This window comes from Aspergillus affinis (assembly GCF_023601865.1).
Source record: "Aspergillus affinis strain CMG 70 chromosome Unknown NODE_5_length_567868_cov_86_340925, whole genome shotgun sequence".
NCBI classification, from domain to species: Eukaryota; Fungi; Ascomycota; class Eurotiomycetes; order Eurotiales; family Aspergillaceae; genus Aspergillus; species Aspergillus affinis.
In genome coordinates this window covers 360,306-380,017 of record NW_026515786.1, presented here as the reverse complement: position 1 = coordinate 380,017, position 19,712 = coordinate 360,306, and the positions used below count along the sequence as shown (strand labels likewise).

Below are 19,712 nucleotides of genomic sequence, written 5' to 3'. Positions count from 1 at the left end.
ATTACCGAAAGTCTTTTTGAAAATTTCTTAATCCTAGTGCTGCACCCAAGACATCGTGAAATACTTAGAAAAGAAGAGGATGACAGCGCGGTGATGTCAGCTAGTTGGTAATACCATACACAGTAAGCCGCCCCAGGAAGACCCCAATTACACATTTCATACGTCAAATACCGTCAATTACGGATGACTAACCGGGCGGATCCCCCCGCCGCCGGGAATTTACCCGGTTAATCTTCCTTTTTACCAGCAGGTCAACCAGGAGGGTCTAGAACTCGCAATAATGCATCGAATGCATCGTCAGGAGGGCAACAACCCCCGAGCGCCTTCTAGAAGTCTGCACAACCAACGGCGACGGCCGCTAAAATTATTCTAGGCCGATGTCGACAGGCATCACCAGACTAATGTCGAAGATCATAGTTCCATGCTTGGCAGACGGTCTCGGCTGTTTGCGATGCTCAGATGACTGCTGTCTGTCTAGTTGTTATCTATGTATATGTACATGAAACAACAGTCCGTACTCCGTAGTTCGTGCCAATAAGCAGCCTTCCGGTGGCCAAACCCCAGACTTGGTCGCTGCCCGTCCCCGTTCTCTCCGCATTTCACGGCGTCCGGAGTCCGGAGGAACGTCTCTTAAACGCCCGTGCTCAGCGTGGACTAGTCGTCCCCTCGCCAGCAAGCAAGCTGAAGCCTCGTCAGTTCCTTTCCATTCCGGGGGTATCACATGGTTGATCCCGTGGATGGAGGGTTCGAAGATACACGATGGTGGGAAATCAATAGTCAATAAACACATGGTGAAGCCTCGAATAAGACCCTGTACATCGGTGGGAATTCAAACCACAAAGTAGATAGATATAAAACATAAGAAAAAAAACTGTTCCTGACCAAAAGGAAGGGATCCTCTATTTTTAACGTCTCTTGCGGGCGGAGTGTTCATGCTTATGCTCATGCTCGTGGGCATGCGCTTCACATTCCGCCTCCACGTCCTCCTCCTTGGGTTCGGGGTTGGCTTGCGAGGCGTCGGATGTAATGAATTCCTCCGAGAAGGTCAACTCCTCGTACTCCAAAGGCACAAAGCGAACCTTGACTCGCTTGACGCCGCGGACGCCCGTGCCAATGGCCGCTCGGACCGCCTCCTCGATCTCCCGCGAACGGCTGATCGGCCATGCGCCAGGCACCGCCAGTTCCACGTCCATCAGGTAGTTCTGTCCCGATTTCATACCCTGAACATCGCGCACCTTGATCGCGTCACCATCCTTCATTTTCACCAGCATCTTTGACGCCGCCTTGGACACGGATTCCTTGATATCCTCGTCGACGGCAGTATCGGCTAACTCTAATAGGGAGGTGGCAGTGTTCCCCCATCCGGCTTTAATGACCATCAGCGAGATAAGCAGCCCGCCCACGGGGTCGAGCCAAGAAGCGTTTTGGAAGAAATAGGTTCCGCCGATGGTGAACAAGGCAACGATACTCGTGAGCGAGTCGATGCGGTGGTGGACTGCGTTCGAGGCCAGGACCGATGATTTCCGTTCGTTGGCAACCTTCATGGCTATTGGATTGATTCACTCGTTAGCATTTTCCCAGAATGAAATAAAATAGAATAAGATAAAGTCGATTCGTCAGATAATAAAGCGAAAAAAAAAAAAAAGGACGAGAGAAAGACTCACTAGCGTGGTAAAGCCATTCCTTCACAACGATGGACCCGGCAGCCAGCCATGCGGCGTGAATGCTAGGCCCGAGAACTTCAACTCCGTGACTGTGCGAATGCCCATGTCCCGCAATTCCCAGGTGAGAGATTGCGTGGGCGGCTTCGGGGTAGAATTGATCGAGCAAGACCTGTCCGGAATGCAGGCCCATGAAGACTCCGCCACAAAGCAACAAACCACTGACGCCCAGCGCGCCGATGCTCTCGATCTTCCCGTAGCCGTTCGGGAACCGGTCGGTCGGGGGTTTGAGCGACCAGGCCACGGTCCCCAACGTCAGGAAATCGGACACCAGGTCAGTGAGGGCATGGTACGCGTCGGCGATCAGGGCCTGCGAATGGAAGACGTAGCCGCCCACGAATTTGCCAATGGCCATGGCGAGATTGGCAACCAGGCCAAGTCGCGTGATCCGAACGCCGGCATCGTGCGTATTCGTGGAGGTCAGGTAAACGTTTCCGTGATGGTGATGATGGTGGCCGTGGCCGTGGCCACCATGGCCACCGTGGTCTCTGGTTTGGGTAGTCGCCATGGGGAGTACTACTGGCAAGGGGATTGGGGTGGTGGTGGTTGCAGGAGTGGTTATGACGGGGCGGACATTGGCGGGCGCAAGGCCGTTCTTATGATGGCGGAGGGGGGCGGAGGTCGAGGTGCGCAGAACACGGAGCTGCGGCGGAGGAAAGGGAAAAGCCGCGGGTCGCCCTTGTCGAGACTTCAAGATGGAACGACGGAGGACTGAATGTGGTGATAGCGTTTGTGATGGATGGGCCCTGCACCGCAGGGGCTGCGTCAGCGGCATCAGGTTGGCCGGGTACGTAAGGCGACGTCTCGTTAGTTAGCGGATCGATAGTTTAGTGGCTGCCGGGATTATGGGGACACTCTGTTCTTTTGGGCTGACTTGGGGGCAGAATAATAACGAGGCCATTCCATGCTTGGGTTCCCAGCGAGTCGGGGAAGGGGAAGGGGAACGGGAGGGTGAGAAAGTAGCAGGAATTGAAGCTCTCGTGGGTGAATCCCAGCCATGATATAATCAACTCCGGCAGAGGCGATCCCGACATGCGCTGACGACCTGTTCGGCTCCGACCCGCCGCCTTTCTCCGATGGCATCATTTGTTCATTGTGAATTTTTATACGGTGTAGATTTCTATGGAGTATCCTATCGTGAAGCTGCCATTACTCAGACTCTGGCAGGCACCCAGATAGACCAATCATCACGTCTCTAATTTCCATCCGATTACTTCTGCTTAGTTTCAGACTCTTAGGGCTTCTTCCCCAATCCGGAGATCGTTCCGCCTCAATCTATTCTCCCTCACAAGCCATGGTTGTTTCATTCCAAATTTCCTCCGATGCTTGGCTGGTCAATTCTAGGCTCTAAAGAGTCTAAACCCTTCTCCAGAAGACGTATACTCCACACTCACCTTCACACCATCCGCCCTCTTCGCGTCTCGCAGCGCACCGCCACTTCATTTCCTCTCCACCAACATCCCCATCGCACGCAACGGAAAATGGAAATACTCCTGCCTAGCCCAGTCATGGATAGAGTGCCTGGCTAACGGCCTTCATCCGGCGTAATTCGCGTTTCTCCTATCGGGGTTGCCCCGGCGAAGGTACGTACAGCCTTGTCGTCAGCCAACTCTTGGCTGGTCCCGCTCGTCTCCATTTGCTTGTTCGGTGGGTTTCGGCTGGCCTTATTTTTAACATTAATTCGCCCTGAAGAACGCCTCTGCCATGGAGTCCGTTTGATTATGAGGGGTGTGCTAAGTTGCTACGGTGGCTTGGGTTCGCTTGTGCCACTGCTGGCATCCAAGGCTTGGCCGCTTGCTGAAGTGATTCTACCGCATACCCCTAAGACGAGTCCTCCGTGGCAGTCCCGCGGAAGATCTTATCTATGGTGGCATATATGTAAACCATGGTCCCTGCCTTGACGCCTGACCACACCAAATAATGGAACCCTCTCCTTGTATAGAAAATGTTGAATGACTGTTCAATCATGTAATTATACTCTCTCTATGATCGCAAGGAAAGTATCACAATTATTAGGCCCCATGTTCCCGACTGCTAACCCTAACACAAAGATGCCATCCAATCGCTTGTATAGAGTCGTACAACCTCTCGCTTTAAATTCCAATTCTCGCTCCTTTGGTTCCTTTATCCTACAATTATCTCCATTTCAAATCTTCTACCTGCCTGTCTGAACATTCTCTTGCGAGCATTCTCTCATCCAGTCCCCATTGCTAGTCATTTAATCGAAACCATGAGCAACGCAACCATCACCGCTGACATCAGGCTGACGAACTTCCGTCTTGATATCTTCGGCCAGATCCCCGCTCTCAAGAGCTATACCAACATCTCCAGTGTCTATTCCGTCCCCGATGCTTCCTCCAGATCGTCGATCATCGACACTCTCGTCAAAGGCCTTGAGCGCCTGGCCGCCAGCTTTCCTTGGGTGGCAGGTCGGGTCGTAGTCGAAGGCAACACAGAGGGTAACACGGGGGTTTGCAAGATCAAACCGTTTGCCAAACTGCCACCCCTCCTGGTTGTGAGAGACTACCAGGAAGGGTCTTCGGCACTGTCCATGGGGAGTCTGCGCGATGCCCAATTCCCCATGAGCATGCTGGACGAATCCCTCGTCGCCCCCATCAGCACCCTGCCGGCGGATACTGACTTCCCCAACGGACGTCCTGTCTTCCTGGTCCAAGCCACCTTCATCCCTGGTGGTTTAATCCTGACCTTTGTCGGCGAGCATCGAGCAATGGACATCACCGGACAGAACCACCTCATCCATCTGCTCTCCAAAGCCTGTGGCGACGAGCCATTCTCTCCTGTGGAGCTCTCCATCGGCAACATGCCCCGTCACAACATCATCCCTCCTCTTGAAGATCACGATGCCGATTCCCACCTTCCAGGCCAATTCCCTCCTAATACCCCAGCCGAACATCAACAAGCATCAACTCCCCCCTCCACCTGGGCCTGTTTCCACCTCTCCTCCTCCTCCCTCTCCGCCCTCAAATCCCTCACCAACGAGTCCCTCCTCGCCTCGTACATCTCCACCGACGACGCCCTCAGCGCCTTCATCTGGCAATCCATCCTCCGCGCCCGTCGCCCCCGCATCCCATCCTTCTCCTCCTTCTCCTACCTATCCTCCTTATCCTCCTCATCCTCATCCACCCTCCTCCGCGCCGTCGACCTCCGCCCCATCCTCACCATCCCCCAAACCTACCCAGGCGTCCTCATGATGGTAACACCCACAACAAGCCCCCTCCACCACCAGGAGCTCCCCCTCGGCCACCTCGCATCCCTCCTCCGCACAGACATCCACCCGAACAAACTCTCCACCGCGGCACGCACCTTCGCAACCACCCTCCACCACACGCCCGATAAGCGCAGGGTGCCGTTCGCGCCGAACATGAACCCAGCCACGAACGTCATGTTCAGCTCCTGGTCCAAGGTCGCGCTCTATGCGCTCCACTTCCATCTTGGACTTGGGTGTCCTGAGGCGGTGCGCAGGCCGAGGCTTTTTCCCGTCGAGGGGCTGGTGTATGCCATGCCGAGGGACAGGGAGGGCGGGATCGTGGTGGAGGTTTGTTTGAGGGATGAGGATTTGGCGAGATTGAGAAGGGACGGGGCGTTTTCGAGGTTTGCGACGTATATTGGATGAGTGGGGAGGGAGTTAGGTGCTCTGTAATCTAAAATGAGAGGAGAGCTGGGAAGAAGCGTTCGTTCGAAGGTAGTTGACAGGTAGGGTTGTTCCTGGAAGAGAAATGGCAAATAAGGTACAACAAGCAGTTCCAAGCCCAAGGTTGGATTCCAAAGAAAAAGAATAGAACAGAGAAAAGAGGAGAGAAGAAAAATTCGACTTCACTTGGTACAGTACATACTATAGTAGCATTGCCTAGACTAAACCCAGTAATTCACTCCTCCCACCTCACCTCACCTCGGTCTTCCACCCTGCCACCGGCCCAATTGAGTATTGTCCCACCCATTGACAACCTCATTCACCACACACGCGTCCCTGGCGCGTCCAAAGTCACGTAACGATTGGTTGCCCTCTGCAAGTGGATTTTCGCGATTGTTTCGACATCCAGGATGCGTTCGGCTGTTGATTGGTCTGTGGCTTGCGTCCTCTGTCTAGGGTACCATGATCGGGTTCAACCTTATATATAAGCTTAAAATCTAGTGGTTGTTGTTATTCACTTTGATTCGGACTGTAGATCCGGAGTAAGAATTAGGGGAAGAACCAGGGACGGTTGAAAGTATGAGAATAATTAAGGGTCGGGGGAATTTAGAAGATGGTTGCGTAGGAGGGAAAGGGCCTTCCATAGTATCGAATGGATTAAAGGAACCATATGGGGCTTGGCAATTTCACCCCCCAGCTTTTACACCACATTGTGTAGAGAATCTAGGTATCGGTATATGAGTATAATGTTGACAATCGTTCGGATTTCCAACTAGACCAAAAAGCCAGGCTGACTGATGGTTCAGTCCTTGTAGTACTTGATATATCAACACATTGCTTGTCTTTTTTCCTAATAATTCTCAGTTCAATATGATTCAATCAAAACTACAAATGTTTTTGCGACTACGTTGCTACGAATACTCAATACTTTATGTGCAATGGTTAAAATCATTCTATCGTAACATATATACATGCATAACATAAGGCATAGCAAAACATCCTAGTTTGTTCCAGGTCGAAGAAAACTCCCTTGTGCCTTCCAAAGTCGTGTCTTGAACAACAGAGGACGAGGGAGCGAGCAAACATGGGGTATCCATCTCCTTGATCAGAACTCCATAATGTATCAAAGACATTCCGTAGTATAATAATACTGTAATCGTGGAGGGGGCAAGAGGGACCTCAAATCGTGATTCTGTTGAGAAATTCGATGCAAGTCCATTGCCTCGCCGATGGATTAGCCAGGCGGGAGGATCGGTCCACGCCGCGCCCGGTAAGGCCATTAAGGTCTAGACAGGCAAGCTTCAGCCAAAGAAAGTGAGGACGTTTCTAAGGTTCGATGCTAGGCTTGCTAACTCTCCGACCATGGTTCTCCTTTCGCTCGGCAGCAAGCGCCTGCGCAAACTTACTGCGGGCACGAACCTGCGGTCCATACCAATAGAAGACGTAGATGGGCAGGACCACCAGGCAGGACAAACACGCCAGCACGGTACTGGCATACTCGACGTGGAACTTGTCACCAATGTTGGAGTACATCGGCGTGGCGTACATGGCTGAGATACCGGCCAGGAAGTCTCGAGCGAAGGCATTGCCACCACACGCCGACGCCGAATACACTCCGTAGGAAGCGATCATGTAGTCGACTGAGGACAGATAGATGGCGTAGTTGGCAATGCCGACACAAGTGGAGAAGACCATGGAGCCCATCCAGTGGACATTGTACTCGTTACCGAGCGAGGTCCAAGCGAAGCCCATCAGGCCGATGGGCTCCAAGGGGGCCAGGAACAGCAGCCATTTGAGACGGCGCTCGGGAGGAAGGGCGTCATCACCCTCGCGCTTCCGGATGCGTTGGTCACGCCAGAACCATGGGAAGTAGGAGAAATATGCAATGACGTATGCCAGGTTGATAGGAATAAAGGCCCAGGCTCGGGCAAGAGTCCCGAAGCCCCAACCTTGCTCGTAGACGAGGGTGAAACTCTCCAGAAAGATAAAGATCAGAGCGTCGGAGAATCCGGAGAGCAGAGAAAGACTGAGCACAATAGGCTCGCGGAACAGCATGTGGAAGGGTCGCAGCAAGATAACGCCGGTTTCTTTGAGAGAAACACGGGGCTTCTTCAGCTCGTTGGGTCCGTAGCAGTTAGGGTCTTCACCCGTCTTGCGGCGTCGCTTGGCTTCCCGGTCGATCAGGATGGTGGAACGACTCTCGGGCATAAAGAAGATGATAGCCTGGGTGACACCTCCGAAAATGAGCTGGATCCAGAAGAACCAGCGCCATCCGAGGACTGAATTTTGCGCGTTAGTATGCAATCATTCATTGAGCATGTGAAAAGAGACTTACAACGCGCGATAGGTCCACCGATGATTCCACCAATACTGGTGCCAATGCAGGAGGACAAGACAATGAATGCAAGGGGGAATTGTTGCGTCTCAGGCTCGTAAATATCGGCAACTAGACCGAGAGTCACACTACCACCTGCGGTAGAGACTCCACCCTACATTGTGTCAGTTCATGGTGCTTTCGAAGAATGTGAAGCGAAAGGGGGAAAGGGATGTCCAAACATACCAGTGCACGAGCGACGACGATACTGCCCCAATTCGGGGCCAGAGCAGCAGGAAGTTGCCAGATGTTGATGAGAAACATCGAGAGCTGGAGGATGGGCCAACGGCCGAACTCCTCACTCCAGGGCGCCCACAGTTCACACCCAAATGAATATGTCACCAAGTAGATCATCTGTCCGACTCGGGACTTCTGCTCGCTGATGCCCCAGGCTTCGGCAATTGGTGACACAGCATTGGGAAAGACGGAAGTGTTGAAGTTCATGGACACCTGGACGAAGGCAACAGCCGCCAGGTATGTCCATTTCTTCCATCGGGGCCAGCAGTAGCCCAGCTTGTCGTAGCACTCATGTTCCTTTAGTTCTCGTTTCCCAGACGAATCTTTGGAGTCGGGGGAGCCGAGGGTTTCCTTTGCCATGGGTCCATTCAGAACATCAGAGCCACCGCTGCGCCGACTCTCTCTGCCCTTTTCGGACAGGGAGGATGGTCGCCCGGGGTTGCCGTCTGCTAGATGGGCGTTGTGGACTTCGTGATGCGCGGCCTCTGTCATGATCGCGCGGGGAAGAACAGAAGACTCGACCTGGGGTAGAGAAAAAGAAAATTTTCACAAGATTCTATCAATTCATTATAAGTATGTCGGCGAAGGTCAGACCAATTTTCGTCATTCCTGGCAAACCGGTTTTCAGAGGGTCCACCCATCTATACTTCCTCAGAGGGTCCGACCCACTCGGAAAGGGAAAATGCAAACTAGTATGCGTGTGCACGTGCAGTGCTGGTCTTTCCTCCCTTTCTTTAATCACTCCCTTCAGGAACCACGAATGCCGTGTTCATTGTCATCAATTATTGCCAGTTATCCTCATGGTTCTTCACAAATCCATGTCGTTCGCGATATTCAACGGTATCAAGCCCATTGAGCAGTTCGCGAGCTCCACGAGTTCTTATTGGAACTGGCGTGGTCCACTTCAACGGGTGTGACGTCAAGGAAGGAGCGCGCTCTGGACTCTTACGTTGATCCCAGCGACATGGATGGCTGCGGATGGAAGAAGAAGGTAGATCCGCTCGGAGGGGGAGCCACTATCTTAATCTTAGCGTTACCCTCACCACTCAACATTGCAACTCGGTCGGATGGCAATTTCCCATTCGACCGTTCTCGTTTCCACTCCTTCTGTTCCCATGCGTCGGTCTGCTTCCCTCGGACCCCGAGTTAGAATAGTTGACTAGTCCAATTCCGACCCGGGGTTCATAGAATGTTGGATGTGCTAAAAATTTTCCCTTCTTCAAGCCGCGGTTAGACTAAGCACCATCGCGGCGGAAAGGTTAAGGCGCCACCCAAGTGGAAAACTCTGGTCAAGACTTTTTTTCCTTTCCCTTCCCTGTGCTTGGCTGCTTGGCCGCTTGGCCACTCGCCTTTGACATCATACGCCTCGAGCTCTGGATTTCACGTTGAATGATCCATGGACCTGTCCACTGTCGGTGAAGCGCATCGGATCCGACAGTCGATATTAGATTTCTGTGAAGGTCACCAAATTGGTGCCCGCTTATCGGTTCGGTTCACTCTAGTATGAGATTATCGAACTTTCCTGTAGATACTAGGAGAAACTAGCCCGAGTCATGCGTACTACGTACGACAGTAGTTGCCCAAGCGTCATCGTGCATCGAGACAGCTGAGGCTCGGAGCTATCGCTCAAGTCTCGGCAGCGTCATCGGTACGTGCAGTCGACGTGGGTATCGGACGGGTCCCTGGCTCCATTTTTCAGTGTCCACCATTCAGACTCCATTGAATTCCATCTGGATTGCATACGGAGTAGTCCGGAGGAACATGGAGAGTTGGGGGTACGGAGTAGAGAACCGACCTTCACACACTACCACACTTAGCGCGCCTTCTTTGTCGCGAGCGACGCGAGGCCTGTCATGGGACTTCCAGTTTGGCGTTCTTTACAACAGGTTTAAATCTTGATGGATTAATGATTAGACTCGCCATTGTATGCGAGTCAACAGGCGTGTGCAGATTTGATGGAAGCCGGGTGGGTGTTTGTTGCCAGCGCATCCGTCACTCTCGGCAGCCGCGGCCTTCCCTGTCGGCTCCCCGACATTTGCATGCCACGGTCACCTGAGCTGGCATCGGCCTCGTAGTCGACTCGGATGCGGCATGGAACCCTCTGCATCAAGACCGGCATTTTCTTGTCTTTGATCACCACGTATCTATCTCTTCGTTGGCGTCTGTCTACTAGATCTCTGCATGGCATGGAATATCACTGATTGTACATCTGCAAGGGCGTACGTCCAGTGGATTTTAAATCTCCGCCAGGCCTGGACGCTGCGGGAATTGCGACTATCCTGTCGAGATGCACTAACAATTGATTTAGTGAAAGGAGTTGCAATCGCATCGCATTATACTCGGGATGAGCATCCTGCATGCAGAAACCAGATGGCAACGAAGCCGCTCAGGAACCGAACCAGACGTTCTAGAGGCTCGGGTGGGTGGGCTTCGACTGGAGACCAAGTACCCATATTCAAGACCATTGAGACACACACGCCTATCGGAGTTGTTGTTACTTGATATCTATCAATTCCCTGCTGCCTGGTTGTCTCGCGGTTTTTCTTTTCCGCCACAACAGACTCGGTGACCGCAGGCATTTTTGAAATACTCCAGAGACCCTCTCTTTCTCGAAAAAGCCGTCCTCGACCGTACTAATAGTAGACCAATGGATCCTAAAAGGGCAGGTCGGGCGTGTTCAGAAATCAAGGTAAATTCTCCGCACATCACACAATCGGCCTATGATATCATTGATCTCCATGGCAGCGGCCGGCCACCACTCACTCCGTAACCAACAACGACCGAAGAAAGACCGTTCAGCCCCCGGAACTCCGCACTACGTCTGCAGTCATGGCATTGTTGGATAACAATTCGGCATCCTGTCATGCGGAGAAAGGAGGAGGTGGAATGCATCAGCCAAGTCTCGCCTCGTCTCTATAAAACAGCTTCGTCCACAAGCAGTAGTGATGAACATCAAACAGGTTGTCATGCTATGGATCACCCACGGGCCCACCAACACACACACACTTTCCGTGCGCGATCGATGTGCTGCCGCTTCCAGTTCCAGTTCCAGATTGAACGAAGGTCGGTAGCCATCCGAATAGATAGTAGAAGTTAGTGTCGAAACCATAAGGGTAGGCTCTCCACCCCATAGCCGTCCTCCCCATGGCAACCGGGGCCCGTGGGAGAGTGCTACACAAAAACAAGTTCACAACAGGCAACACAGGGCTACAGAGACAATTCAAGAAGCAAAAATACGAAAAAGAGAAGGGCAAAAAAATGAACATCTGGCGCTGGCCGGAATCGAACCGGCGCTGGCACGGCCACAACGTAACGTCCTACCACTAGACCACAGCACCAAAGGTGAAGGAAGATGTTCAGAAAAAGCTGGCGCTGGCCGGAATCGAACCGGCGCTGGCACGGCCACAACGTGACGTCCTACCACTAGACCACAGCACCTTTTTCTTAAAATAGAAACAGAAACTTTGGTTCTATAATCTCCAAACTTTATTCATTGCAAGACAGCTCACTAGTTTGTTCTGATCACACTATACACCGATTGTGTTATATATTAGTTCCTACCTATTATACTCTATTTGTTTTAATTGGTGTTATTATGGCTTGATACTTAGTAAACAGTCGAAAGTGATGTTTATGTATGTCTTGGCTATACTTCAACTATGATCATGTATGGGCAGGATGTGTTTGGGTGATGCCATTGTCGAGATATATAGTCCTGGCAAAAAACGGCACAGTGATAACACCCGACACATACCTGACCAAATATCTTACCATAAAACCCCATACTACCATTGAGAGGCAGCACACACTGCCACTAAATATTTGCTTTCATAACTTGCACTAACCTATCTTGCATGTCGCAGAAGATATTCATAGCCTAACATGCCATAACTTTTAGCAGCGGACCCAGAAACACTCCACTCCACATACCTGAGTGAGCTTCTCCTCGCTTGCTCCATGCAAGTCCCGAGTGAACGCAAGCCGGTAAGCCGACTCGTCATTCACATATGACAGGTTAGATGTGGGAGTAATGGCCGGGACATTCGTGTCGAATAAAGACTGCACACTGGGGACAGAGCTCGATTGCGAGAGCTCCTCCAGGAGTCCCGGAGCAATAGTAATATGCTGCACGCCAGCGAGGGCAAAAATCTCATTCGTCGAGGTCAAACTGGCGGGCAGAACATGTGTCTTAGCTTGGACGGACTCGTAGTATTTCTGAATCAAGACACAGAGAGGAAGCAGTTTGTTCGGGTCGGCGAACCTGGACTTGTATAAGTATAACATCAACCATGCGAAGAGCTCAGTATGGTATACCCTGGCTCGAAGTGGACCTTCAATTGATTGACATAGGGTGCAACATAGGTGCATCCTACTTCGGCGGCCAAAACGGCCTGTGCCATGGTGAAGAGTGTGGTGGCCAGAGTTCGGACGCCAGCCTGTTCGAGGGTTCGACAGGCCACCATGCCTTCCCATGTGCTGGGAACTTTGATGCAGATTCGAGATTGCTCGAATCCTGGCTGGAAGTGCTGGAAGAGCTGTACAATCCCTAATCACATCGCGCTGATCAGCGTTGTTTGTTTCCATTTGCCCAATCAGATACATAGCCCATAGTGATGTCTCACTCAGAGCGTTTACAATGGTCTTCTCGGTCGAGTAAGAGTAGTACGGATTCGTCTGGATATGAACGTGTCCACGAATATGAGGAGCGATTTTCAACGCTAATTTGACCATCTATAACATACGCCGTGAGTATCAACGAGAACAGCCCAGACTGGAAGATAAATACCGCTATCTCAACTGCCAACTCTTCAACACCTAAGCCTGGAAATCTGTAGAGAAGGGCCTTTGCGTCTGTGACCGAGGCAGAAATTAAACCAGCATGCTCTGGTTTGCTGAGTTCGCCATATGCGATCGCCTGACAATGTTAGACGCTAGTCCATCATGCTAAATTCCCATCGCGGCCTTTTACAAGTACTGACTTGGTTGGAAGTGCAGTCCTGGAATGGGCCCAGCTTTTTAGCAACTACGAAAAGGAATAGTAAGTATGGGATATGGATTTGATTCAGATCGACCCGGATTCAACGAGGAAGCACCCTGTTCATCCATAGTATCACAGTCAACAATGGTTCTCGTGCGGAGAACATCCAGCCCGGATTGAGAAGTCATGTTGACTGGTGATTTGAGTAGTCACTAGATACGAGTAAGAGATGGATAGCGATGAGAATGGAACACACTCGATGGATGGTCTCTGGAGATGAAACGGGAAAAAGGAAAACAACAAAGAAGATGCCCAGGTTAAATGGATAAGATAACCTTTCCCCTCCCCCTCAGCCCAGTCTATGAAATTAGCCTAATATCCGTTTTGGGAAGCATGTCGGGCTCTAAATCGGAGTTTGTTCTACTCCGTACAGTACCTGCCTCCTCGGACCGAAGTTCGATGGCTATTTCATGTACCGGCCACCGATACTAGATACTTAAGAAATCGCAGGTATGATTTTCTGCGGACCTGTCAGGAATAAAGAGCATTTGATGACTTCCATTAAGTCACAGCTCCGAATTACCTCAGTCCCCGGAGGCACCGCGCGTGACAGTACTCGACGTATCCGTAGACGTCGACCATTGCCGTAGGGCCTGGAAAAACACGCCCCTTTGATACTTGAACTCAAACAGGGCATTTTGACATGCCCAGACCCGGACGAATTCAGATACACCCTGAAACTGCGTGTCACCAGAGGTAGGTTTCCTACGCCAAAGCATTCTACAAATTGATATCCGAAGCCAAATACGTGTATGTAACCCTGATATGAAACCCATCAATCCCATGGACAGAGAAGAACGGGCGATTAACGACGGGTGAAAGTCCCTCTCCGGTATCTCATAAACCTCGGCGGTCGCGACAGAATGCCGAAACCAGTGAGGCTTTGCTAAACACGTCAACATCATCCCATAGGAAGTGGTAGACAACGTGGGCGGAGACCCGTGGAGAGAAAGAAAAAGGAAGGAAAAAGGAAAGGGAAAGACACAAATAAAAAGAAAGAGAGAAAAAACCCGAAATCGGCAAGCGGAAGGGAGATGGAAGAAGAATCTTCCGGCTGGTAATGCAGCCCTTCTGATTGGACTAGAGGTGCCTCGCAGCCTCCGGTCCCGTGACTGGGGGCTCGCCCGAGGTTGTCCGTCCCGTGATTCCGAAGCGTTACGAGCGTCGGGAATTCAAGGTGACTTTCTTCGTCGATTTGCTGTCTGCATCACTGAACGGGCTTGCATCTCTCACACACAGACACCATGTTCTCCCAGAAAGTTGCTCAACAGTCGCTGCGACGGCGTATGTACTTCTTCCATAATCTGATTTTAATTGCTCCCCCTTGCTAATTATCGCAGTCGCCGTCCAGCAGCCCTACGCCATGCGGTGGTCCATGATGAACTCCGCGTCCCCCGCCGCCATCGCTCTCGGAAAGAACATCCAGACGAGGTCAGTTACTGCTTCTACGAATTCGCGGTTGAAGAATTGGGCATGGGTTTGACCGGGGATTCCGCGAGAAACCGCCGCTACGTCATGCACACGACGGGTGTCAAAAGCCCCGAACCATGCTGGCGACGAGGACCGCTATATCTCCGGTATATAATTATCATTGTCCATGGTTGCTAACCTGAGATCATATAGACACACTGCCTCCACCACGAACACCTCCGACCCTACTAAGATCCTTGCTCAGCAGCGATTGAACCGCCCCGTCGCCCCCCATCTTACTATCTACCGTCCTCAGATCACCTGGTACGCCAGTGCTTTCAACCGTGTCACCGGTGTCGCTTTGTCGGGAGGCCTGTACCTTTTCGCGACCGCCTATCTTGCTGCTCCGCTGCTTGGGTGGCACCTGGAATCGCCCTCTTTGGTCGCCGCTTTCGCTGCTCTTCCCATCGCCGCCAAGGTCGCCATCAAGGGCACGTTGGCTTTCCCTTTCACCTTCCACTGCATGAACGGCGTGCGTCACTTGGTCTGGGACCTTGGTCGCGGTATTACCAACCAGCAGGTCATCCGGTCTGGCTGGACTGTGGTGGGCTTGAGTGCCGTTAGCGCTCTTTTCCTTGCTTTTTACTGATTGTTTCTGTGCCATACCTTTGAGTTCTGTGATTTTCTAAAACATGTTCTTTGTGCAATATCATTTTTATACCGGTCAATTGAGACTGCATTTCTTTTTGGAACTGATCACCATTTTGCCTTTTCGCTTTGAATATGATCTTGCCGGGGAATCCTTGCATGTCCCTGGAACTCAACTGCAGGACTGCAGGATGTAGGGAGTCCCGCTATGCAGCAGCTTTTAAGCAGGTGGGTACGAGTACATACAAAGTGTCGACAGTTCAATATGTTCCATTACAGCATGCCCTGAAAGTATTGCTTCGACAGATGGCAAAGAAATTAACAAATTCGTTGATTATCGGTGGCTCAAGGGAAGCCAGTTAGCTAACACCGAAAACTATCTATGATATGTGAAATTGGAAAGTTTACAATCTTGACTTGCAAACGCCAACTCTCCCAAATTACCGCCGAAAAAACATTCTATCAATACCTCAATCGCTGTTCGCCACCCCAACCTCAGCCCGGCCCCGTTTGCTGGCCAGGATGTCCATTTTCACAGGTTTCTCCGATGGTCCCCATAATTGTACAGATTGTCGTCGAGATGAATCTGTGGGTGATCTGTGCTTACTCGTCAGCCTTCGTGCTCCAATTTCCTGTGATCAAGCATCGGCATGAGAAACCGCGAGATTCCCCCATGCTTGCGCCAAGAAAGATGTGCCTAAATCAAGAGCGAACGGAGAAGCTTACTGATTCCACAAGTCTATCTTCGAATAGGCGCCCAGTCCGCTCAATGGAATTAGGCGGGGCTTGGAGGCGGGTTGGGAGGAATTGGCCTTGGAGAAGGTGGGTCTTGTGAGCAGTTCAGTTCAACGAGCTGTTCGCTGCTGGAATGGCTCCCTTGAAGGACGTTCTCGAAGCGGTGTGAGGTGCTAGTCATGTTGCTCAGGACCCAGGCCATCTTTCGTCCTTGCTGAAGAGAGCTGACCAGTGCGGTAGATCGTGCGAAATGGAAGATGAAAGATGACAGATGAGGATTCTTGTGTTCTTTTCTGAAATCAAGGGGAGGAACTTGAGTGCCTGAGAATGGAGAAGAAATCAATGGCCTTCATGGGTGGGCTAGTACCAGCTTTTTAAAGCGACAACTAGAACAACCTTGGAACACGCTGTACACCGCTAGACGTCCAATCCCCTGGGAGAGCATCGTGTGGAGATGACACTCCCGGCCTTCTAACCGTGATCTTCGTAGATATTTTCACACCTAGAAGGATTTTCGTGATCCCCTGCAAGGGCCCGACGGAAGTTTGAGGGGCAAGTGTCTGACAGCGTACTAATAGCAATGGTCGACGCTCCGTAAAAGATATTGGCTCCTTCGGATAGTGGAAAACGGTCATCTCGATAGGTCTAACGGCTTTGCATCCGCCTAGTCGCAGACCGTCTATCCGGCCAGTCAAATTGTTCAAACATGCAGGCTCTTGCAGTAGGTAGGTGACACCCGCGGGTCTCAGACGAAAGCTCTACGGTTCATTGCAGAAAAATGCGTTGCTGAAACCGTGTCGTTGGTCTCGTTGGTCGGCTCTCAGCTCGCCTACCTACATCGAGGCGAAGAAGTTACTAGCCGTAATGATTTCGCACCAAAGCAAACGACAAAGATGCCCTTCTCTCCGCCTGTATCCGCTCCCTTTTCATTTTCCTTTTTGTTTGGCGCCCCGGTGGACCTATTGTCGTCAAACTAGGGAGACAGGTTTGACATCGTAGGCCCTGAGCGCTTTAGTTGCCGGAGGACCCAAAGACTATATTCCTAGGAAGCAAACAATGGACAGTGAGGCCTATGTTCCCGAAAAACAAGAGCGGCAGGAGTATGGTAAGTTCATATTCCATCAAATGCCTATGTCTCGCACCTGATGGCATAAGCACAGTCTGCCCCTTTCTGACTTCTACATATAGCCTCATCTCCTCTTGTTGATCGCTATTTGACATTGAAACAACCCTGGTCCGATCTAGGATACCAGTGCGGTAGCCTAAAAGCAAACATATCAACGCCCGGTAATAGAGTACACAGGGGGAACCTTGCACGACCAATCCAATACTGGGGACATACGATATTTGAAAATGCACGCCACACGTGGATCATCGCTAACCGCGAGGCGGAAAGAAAAGGACAATAAATGGGAGGCAGCTATCCAGACAGCTAAGCAAAGATCAAACGGCGCAGTAGTCTTCCAGAAATTGCCAAAAAGACCACCGGATTTAGTGGCAAGGATCTAGACATCGGTTGATTGATGGCCTGACAACTGCCGACCTCGATTCGACAGCGCAAGACATTGCTTGTCACCGAGCACCTTCTCTCCCCGTACAGCGCCAAGGTGGATATGAATATTCTCTTTGCTTTTTCTCCCTTCAGCATCGGCCCGTCTACGGATGACCGTTTGCGGAAAGTTGAAGGGTGAATTCGCCTTTAGCAAAGGAAAAGCTTTCCGATAAGTACTTACTGCGCTGTGCTCCTTTCGTCCTTTTCAAAATTTGTACTTTTCATTTATTTCCCGCAGTTTTTTTTTCTTGACCGGAGTGGCTTCTACCAAACGAAACCAGCCCGAATCATCGTGAGGCAGGGGTAATACCCCGTCAAGTCATGGCGTTTTGCTGTTGATCGTCCCAAGGGAACAAACCCCATGGCTTGGCCTATGCCTTGGTGCAACGTTCGAACGTATACACCGGGAATTTCTCTAATGCCAGTACGGGTACCGTCGGCGTCCTCTACGCCGGCAACTATTCCTATAGGGTACATGGTTAACGGCAGACGGGTAGAAGAAGGAGAATCATGCAATGACAAGGTCATTGCCATTATGGTAACCATGGGCTATGCGGCATAATGGTGGAGTCCTATACCCCCACAAGAGATATTCTCGCCGTTTCTATTCCCATTTCTTTTTCCGCCTTGGTAAGATGTCCCATGCTCTTAACGTTCTTAGTCGTACAAACCCCCTCCCCGGGTTTCAAAGAACCAAACATGCAATTCACAAGGCTCCGAATAGCCCGGATACAGAAAAATGTTCAGTCAGTCTAGCAAACTGTCCGCGGCTTGATTGGAAGGCGGCTGTGTCTACCCACGGAAAACCCCAGCCGTTTACTTCGGGGCAAACGTCTAGACAGCGTTTTATCCGGTCTCTCAGAGGCCTCAACAGTATAAAAATCACAGGCTATCAATACGGCAAAGCAAATAGTAAATATTCACACAGTATCAAGTCCGTAAACTCGCCGAAAGGGTAAGAGCAGCGTGGAGGGCACCATGTAGTTCGTAGGTCCTTGAAGCCAACCCGATAGAATATACGGAGTACGGTGGCAGCCTTGGTTCCTGAGGCAGGCCGATGTGCCGGACTGCGCTACGGCCCGATCGGGACTAGCGCCGCATCTCCGAAATCTTCCCAAATCCATCCATCTTCAATTCCACCCGCGGCCGTCGTGAAAAAAGCCCCGGACTGGCGATTTGACACCCTCATTTTCTCTTCCCCTCCTGCGGCTTCTCGCTTTCCTCCTGCATACACACCATGGCTTCGATGCTTTCGACCCGAGCGGCCAGAACGGTCTCCTGCTCTGCCTGCCGCTCTTTCGCCAGACCCGGTCTTCTCCCCCAGCGTGGACTGTCGACGTCCGCCGAGCAAACACCCACCGACCTTGCAGACAAGCCTCGATGGTCCTACACTCCGCCTCGGGCGGCGGCTCCCTTTAGCTTGCGGATTGACTCCAAGAGGCCCGACTTCGTCGTCAATTCCGATCCGAAGGTGCTTGATCAATTCTACATCCGCATGCTGGGCAATGACGGCGAGAAGATCCTCTCCGACGAGATCAAATGGCTCGCTGTGACACATAAGAGTTTCGATCAGGGTCGACGAGGCTTCAACGATCGATTGGCTTTTCTGGGTACGTGGCATACCTCTCGGGCCCAAGCAGCGGTCCGCAGGGACCTCAGACTCAACTTCAATGGGAACTAATCGAGGCATTGGGTTTCACTAGGGAAACGACTTATTCAGCTGCAAGCTTCTTTGGCTTTGGCGCAGAGCCCCGGAAATGCTGCCTCTGCTAAAGAAGATGCTCCTGGCCGAAAACCCTTTTCCCATCCCGCATTGGAAGGCCTGGACAACCTTTCCCTCAACACCAAGAACTTCCTGACGTCGAAGACGAATATTGCGGAGCTCGCGCGGAAATATGAGATGGACAAGGTCCTGAGATGGAGTCCCCGAAAGGTGAGAAACCTCTGATTGCTGCAAACATTGTTTTGTAGTTTTCTTCCCTGGGTTTATCCTAGGATCCCCAGCCGCACATTCCGTGCTAACAGATTTGCCCTCTTCTCTCTAGCCCAACAATCTCCAGACCTCTGGCATCGACCTCGTCCTTGCCCACACCATGTACGCCGTCGTTGGGGCCGTGTCCCTGGAGAAAGGCGGGCACGTTGCCAACCAGGTGGCTCGGGAGCGGATACTGGCACCGCTGGGATTTAATACCACGGCTTAAGATGGAGTGTGATTATTGGGAAATGGCCGCGGGAGCATTTGCAAGGCGTTATTTCCTTTTCCTCTTTTTTTGTCTTGGATGTTATTCTTTGTATGCCTTGGGGGCTTCTCTCTTTTCATCCACCGTACATGTACTTTTACAACG

The 19,712-nt window shown here is 51.5% G+C and overlaps 6 protein-coding genes across 6 annotated transcripts; 3 read left to right on the top strand and 3 right to left on the bottom strand.

Annotated features, from left to right (window-relative positions):
* Positions 1–905: 905 nt before the first annotated feature.
* On the bottom strand, positions 906–2,807 carry KD926_008837 (cation diffusion facilitator family transporter; the record flags this gene model as incomplete). Its single annotated transcript, XM_053093995.1, has 3 exons — positions 906–1,546; positions 1,665–2,524; positions 2,596–2,807. The coding sequence occupies 3 exons, from the start codon at positions 2,805–2,807 to the stop codon at positions 906–908; spliced, it is 1,713 nt and encodes a 570-aa protein (XP_052960391.1).
* A 1,144-nt stretch (positions 2,808–3,951) lies between these two features.
* KD926_008836 (putative trichothecene 3-O-acetyltransferase) lies at positions 3,952–5,355 on the top strand (the record flags this gene model as incomplete). The annotated part of the gene is made up of 1 exon (XM_053093984.1): positions 3,952–5,355. The coding sequence occupies one exon, from the start codon at positions 3,952–3,954 to the stop codon at positions 5,353–5,355; it is 1,404 nt and encodes a 467-aa protein (XP_052960390.1).
* A 1,344-nt stretch (positions 5,356–6,699) lies between these two features.
* Positions 6,700–8,476, bottom strand: KD926_008835 (MFS multidrug transporter; the record flags this gene model as incomplete). The annotated part of the gene is made up of 3 exons (XM_053093973.1): positions 6,700–7,652; positions 7,709–7,862; positions 7,934–8,476. 3 exons carry the CDS (start codon positions 8,474–8,476, stop codon positions 6,700–6,702), a joined length of 1,650 nt encoding a protein of 549 aa, XP_052960389.1.
* A 3,322-nt stretch (positions 8,477–11,798) lies between these two features.
* On the bottom strand, positions 11,799–13,150 carry KD926_008834 (transaldolase family protein; the record flags this gene model as incomplete). Its single annotated transcript, XM_053093962.1, has 7 exons — positions 11,799–11,861; positions 11,915–12,245; positions 12,299–12,530; positions 12,607–12,715; positions 12,771–12,899; positions 12,964–13,007; positions 13,057–13,150. 7 exons carry the CDS (start codon positions 13,148–13,150, stop codon positions 11,799–11,801), a joined length of 1,002 nt encoding a protein of 333 aa, XP_052960388.1.
* Positions 13,151–14,266: 1,116 nt separating this feature from the next.
* KD926_008833 (succinate dehydrogenase cytochrome b560 subunit) lies at positions 14,267–15,081 on the top strand (the record flags this gene model as incomplete). Its single annotated transcript, XM_053093951.1, has 3 exons — positions 14,267–14,306; positions 14,363–14,453; positions 14,646–15,081. The coding sequence occupies 3 exons, from the start codon at positions 14,267–14,269 to the stop codon at positions 15,079–15,081; spliced, it is 567 nt and encodes a 188-aa protein (XP_052960387.1).
* Positions 15,082–18,604: 3,523 nt separating this feature from the next.
* On the top strand, positions 18,605–19,568 carry KD926_008832 (mitochondrial 54S ribosomal protein mL57; the record flags this gene model as incomplete). Its single annotated transcript, XM_053093940.1, has 3 exons — positions 18,605–18,977; positions 19,071–19,300; positions 19,413–19,568. 3 exons carry the CDS (start codon positions 18,605–18,607, stop codon positions 19,566–19,568), a joined length of 759 nt encoding a protein of 252 aa, XP_052960386.1.
* Between the last annotated feature and the right edge of the window lie 144 nt (positions 19,569–19,712).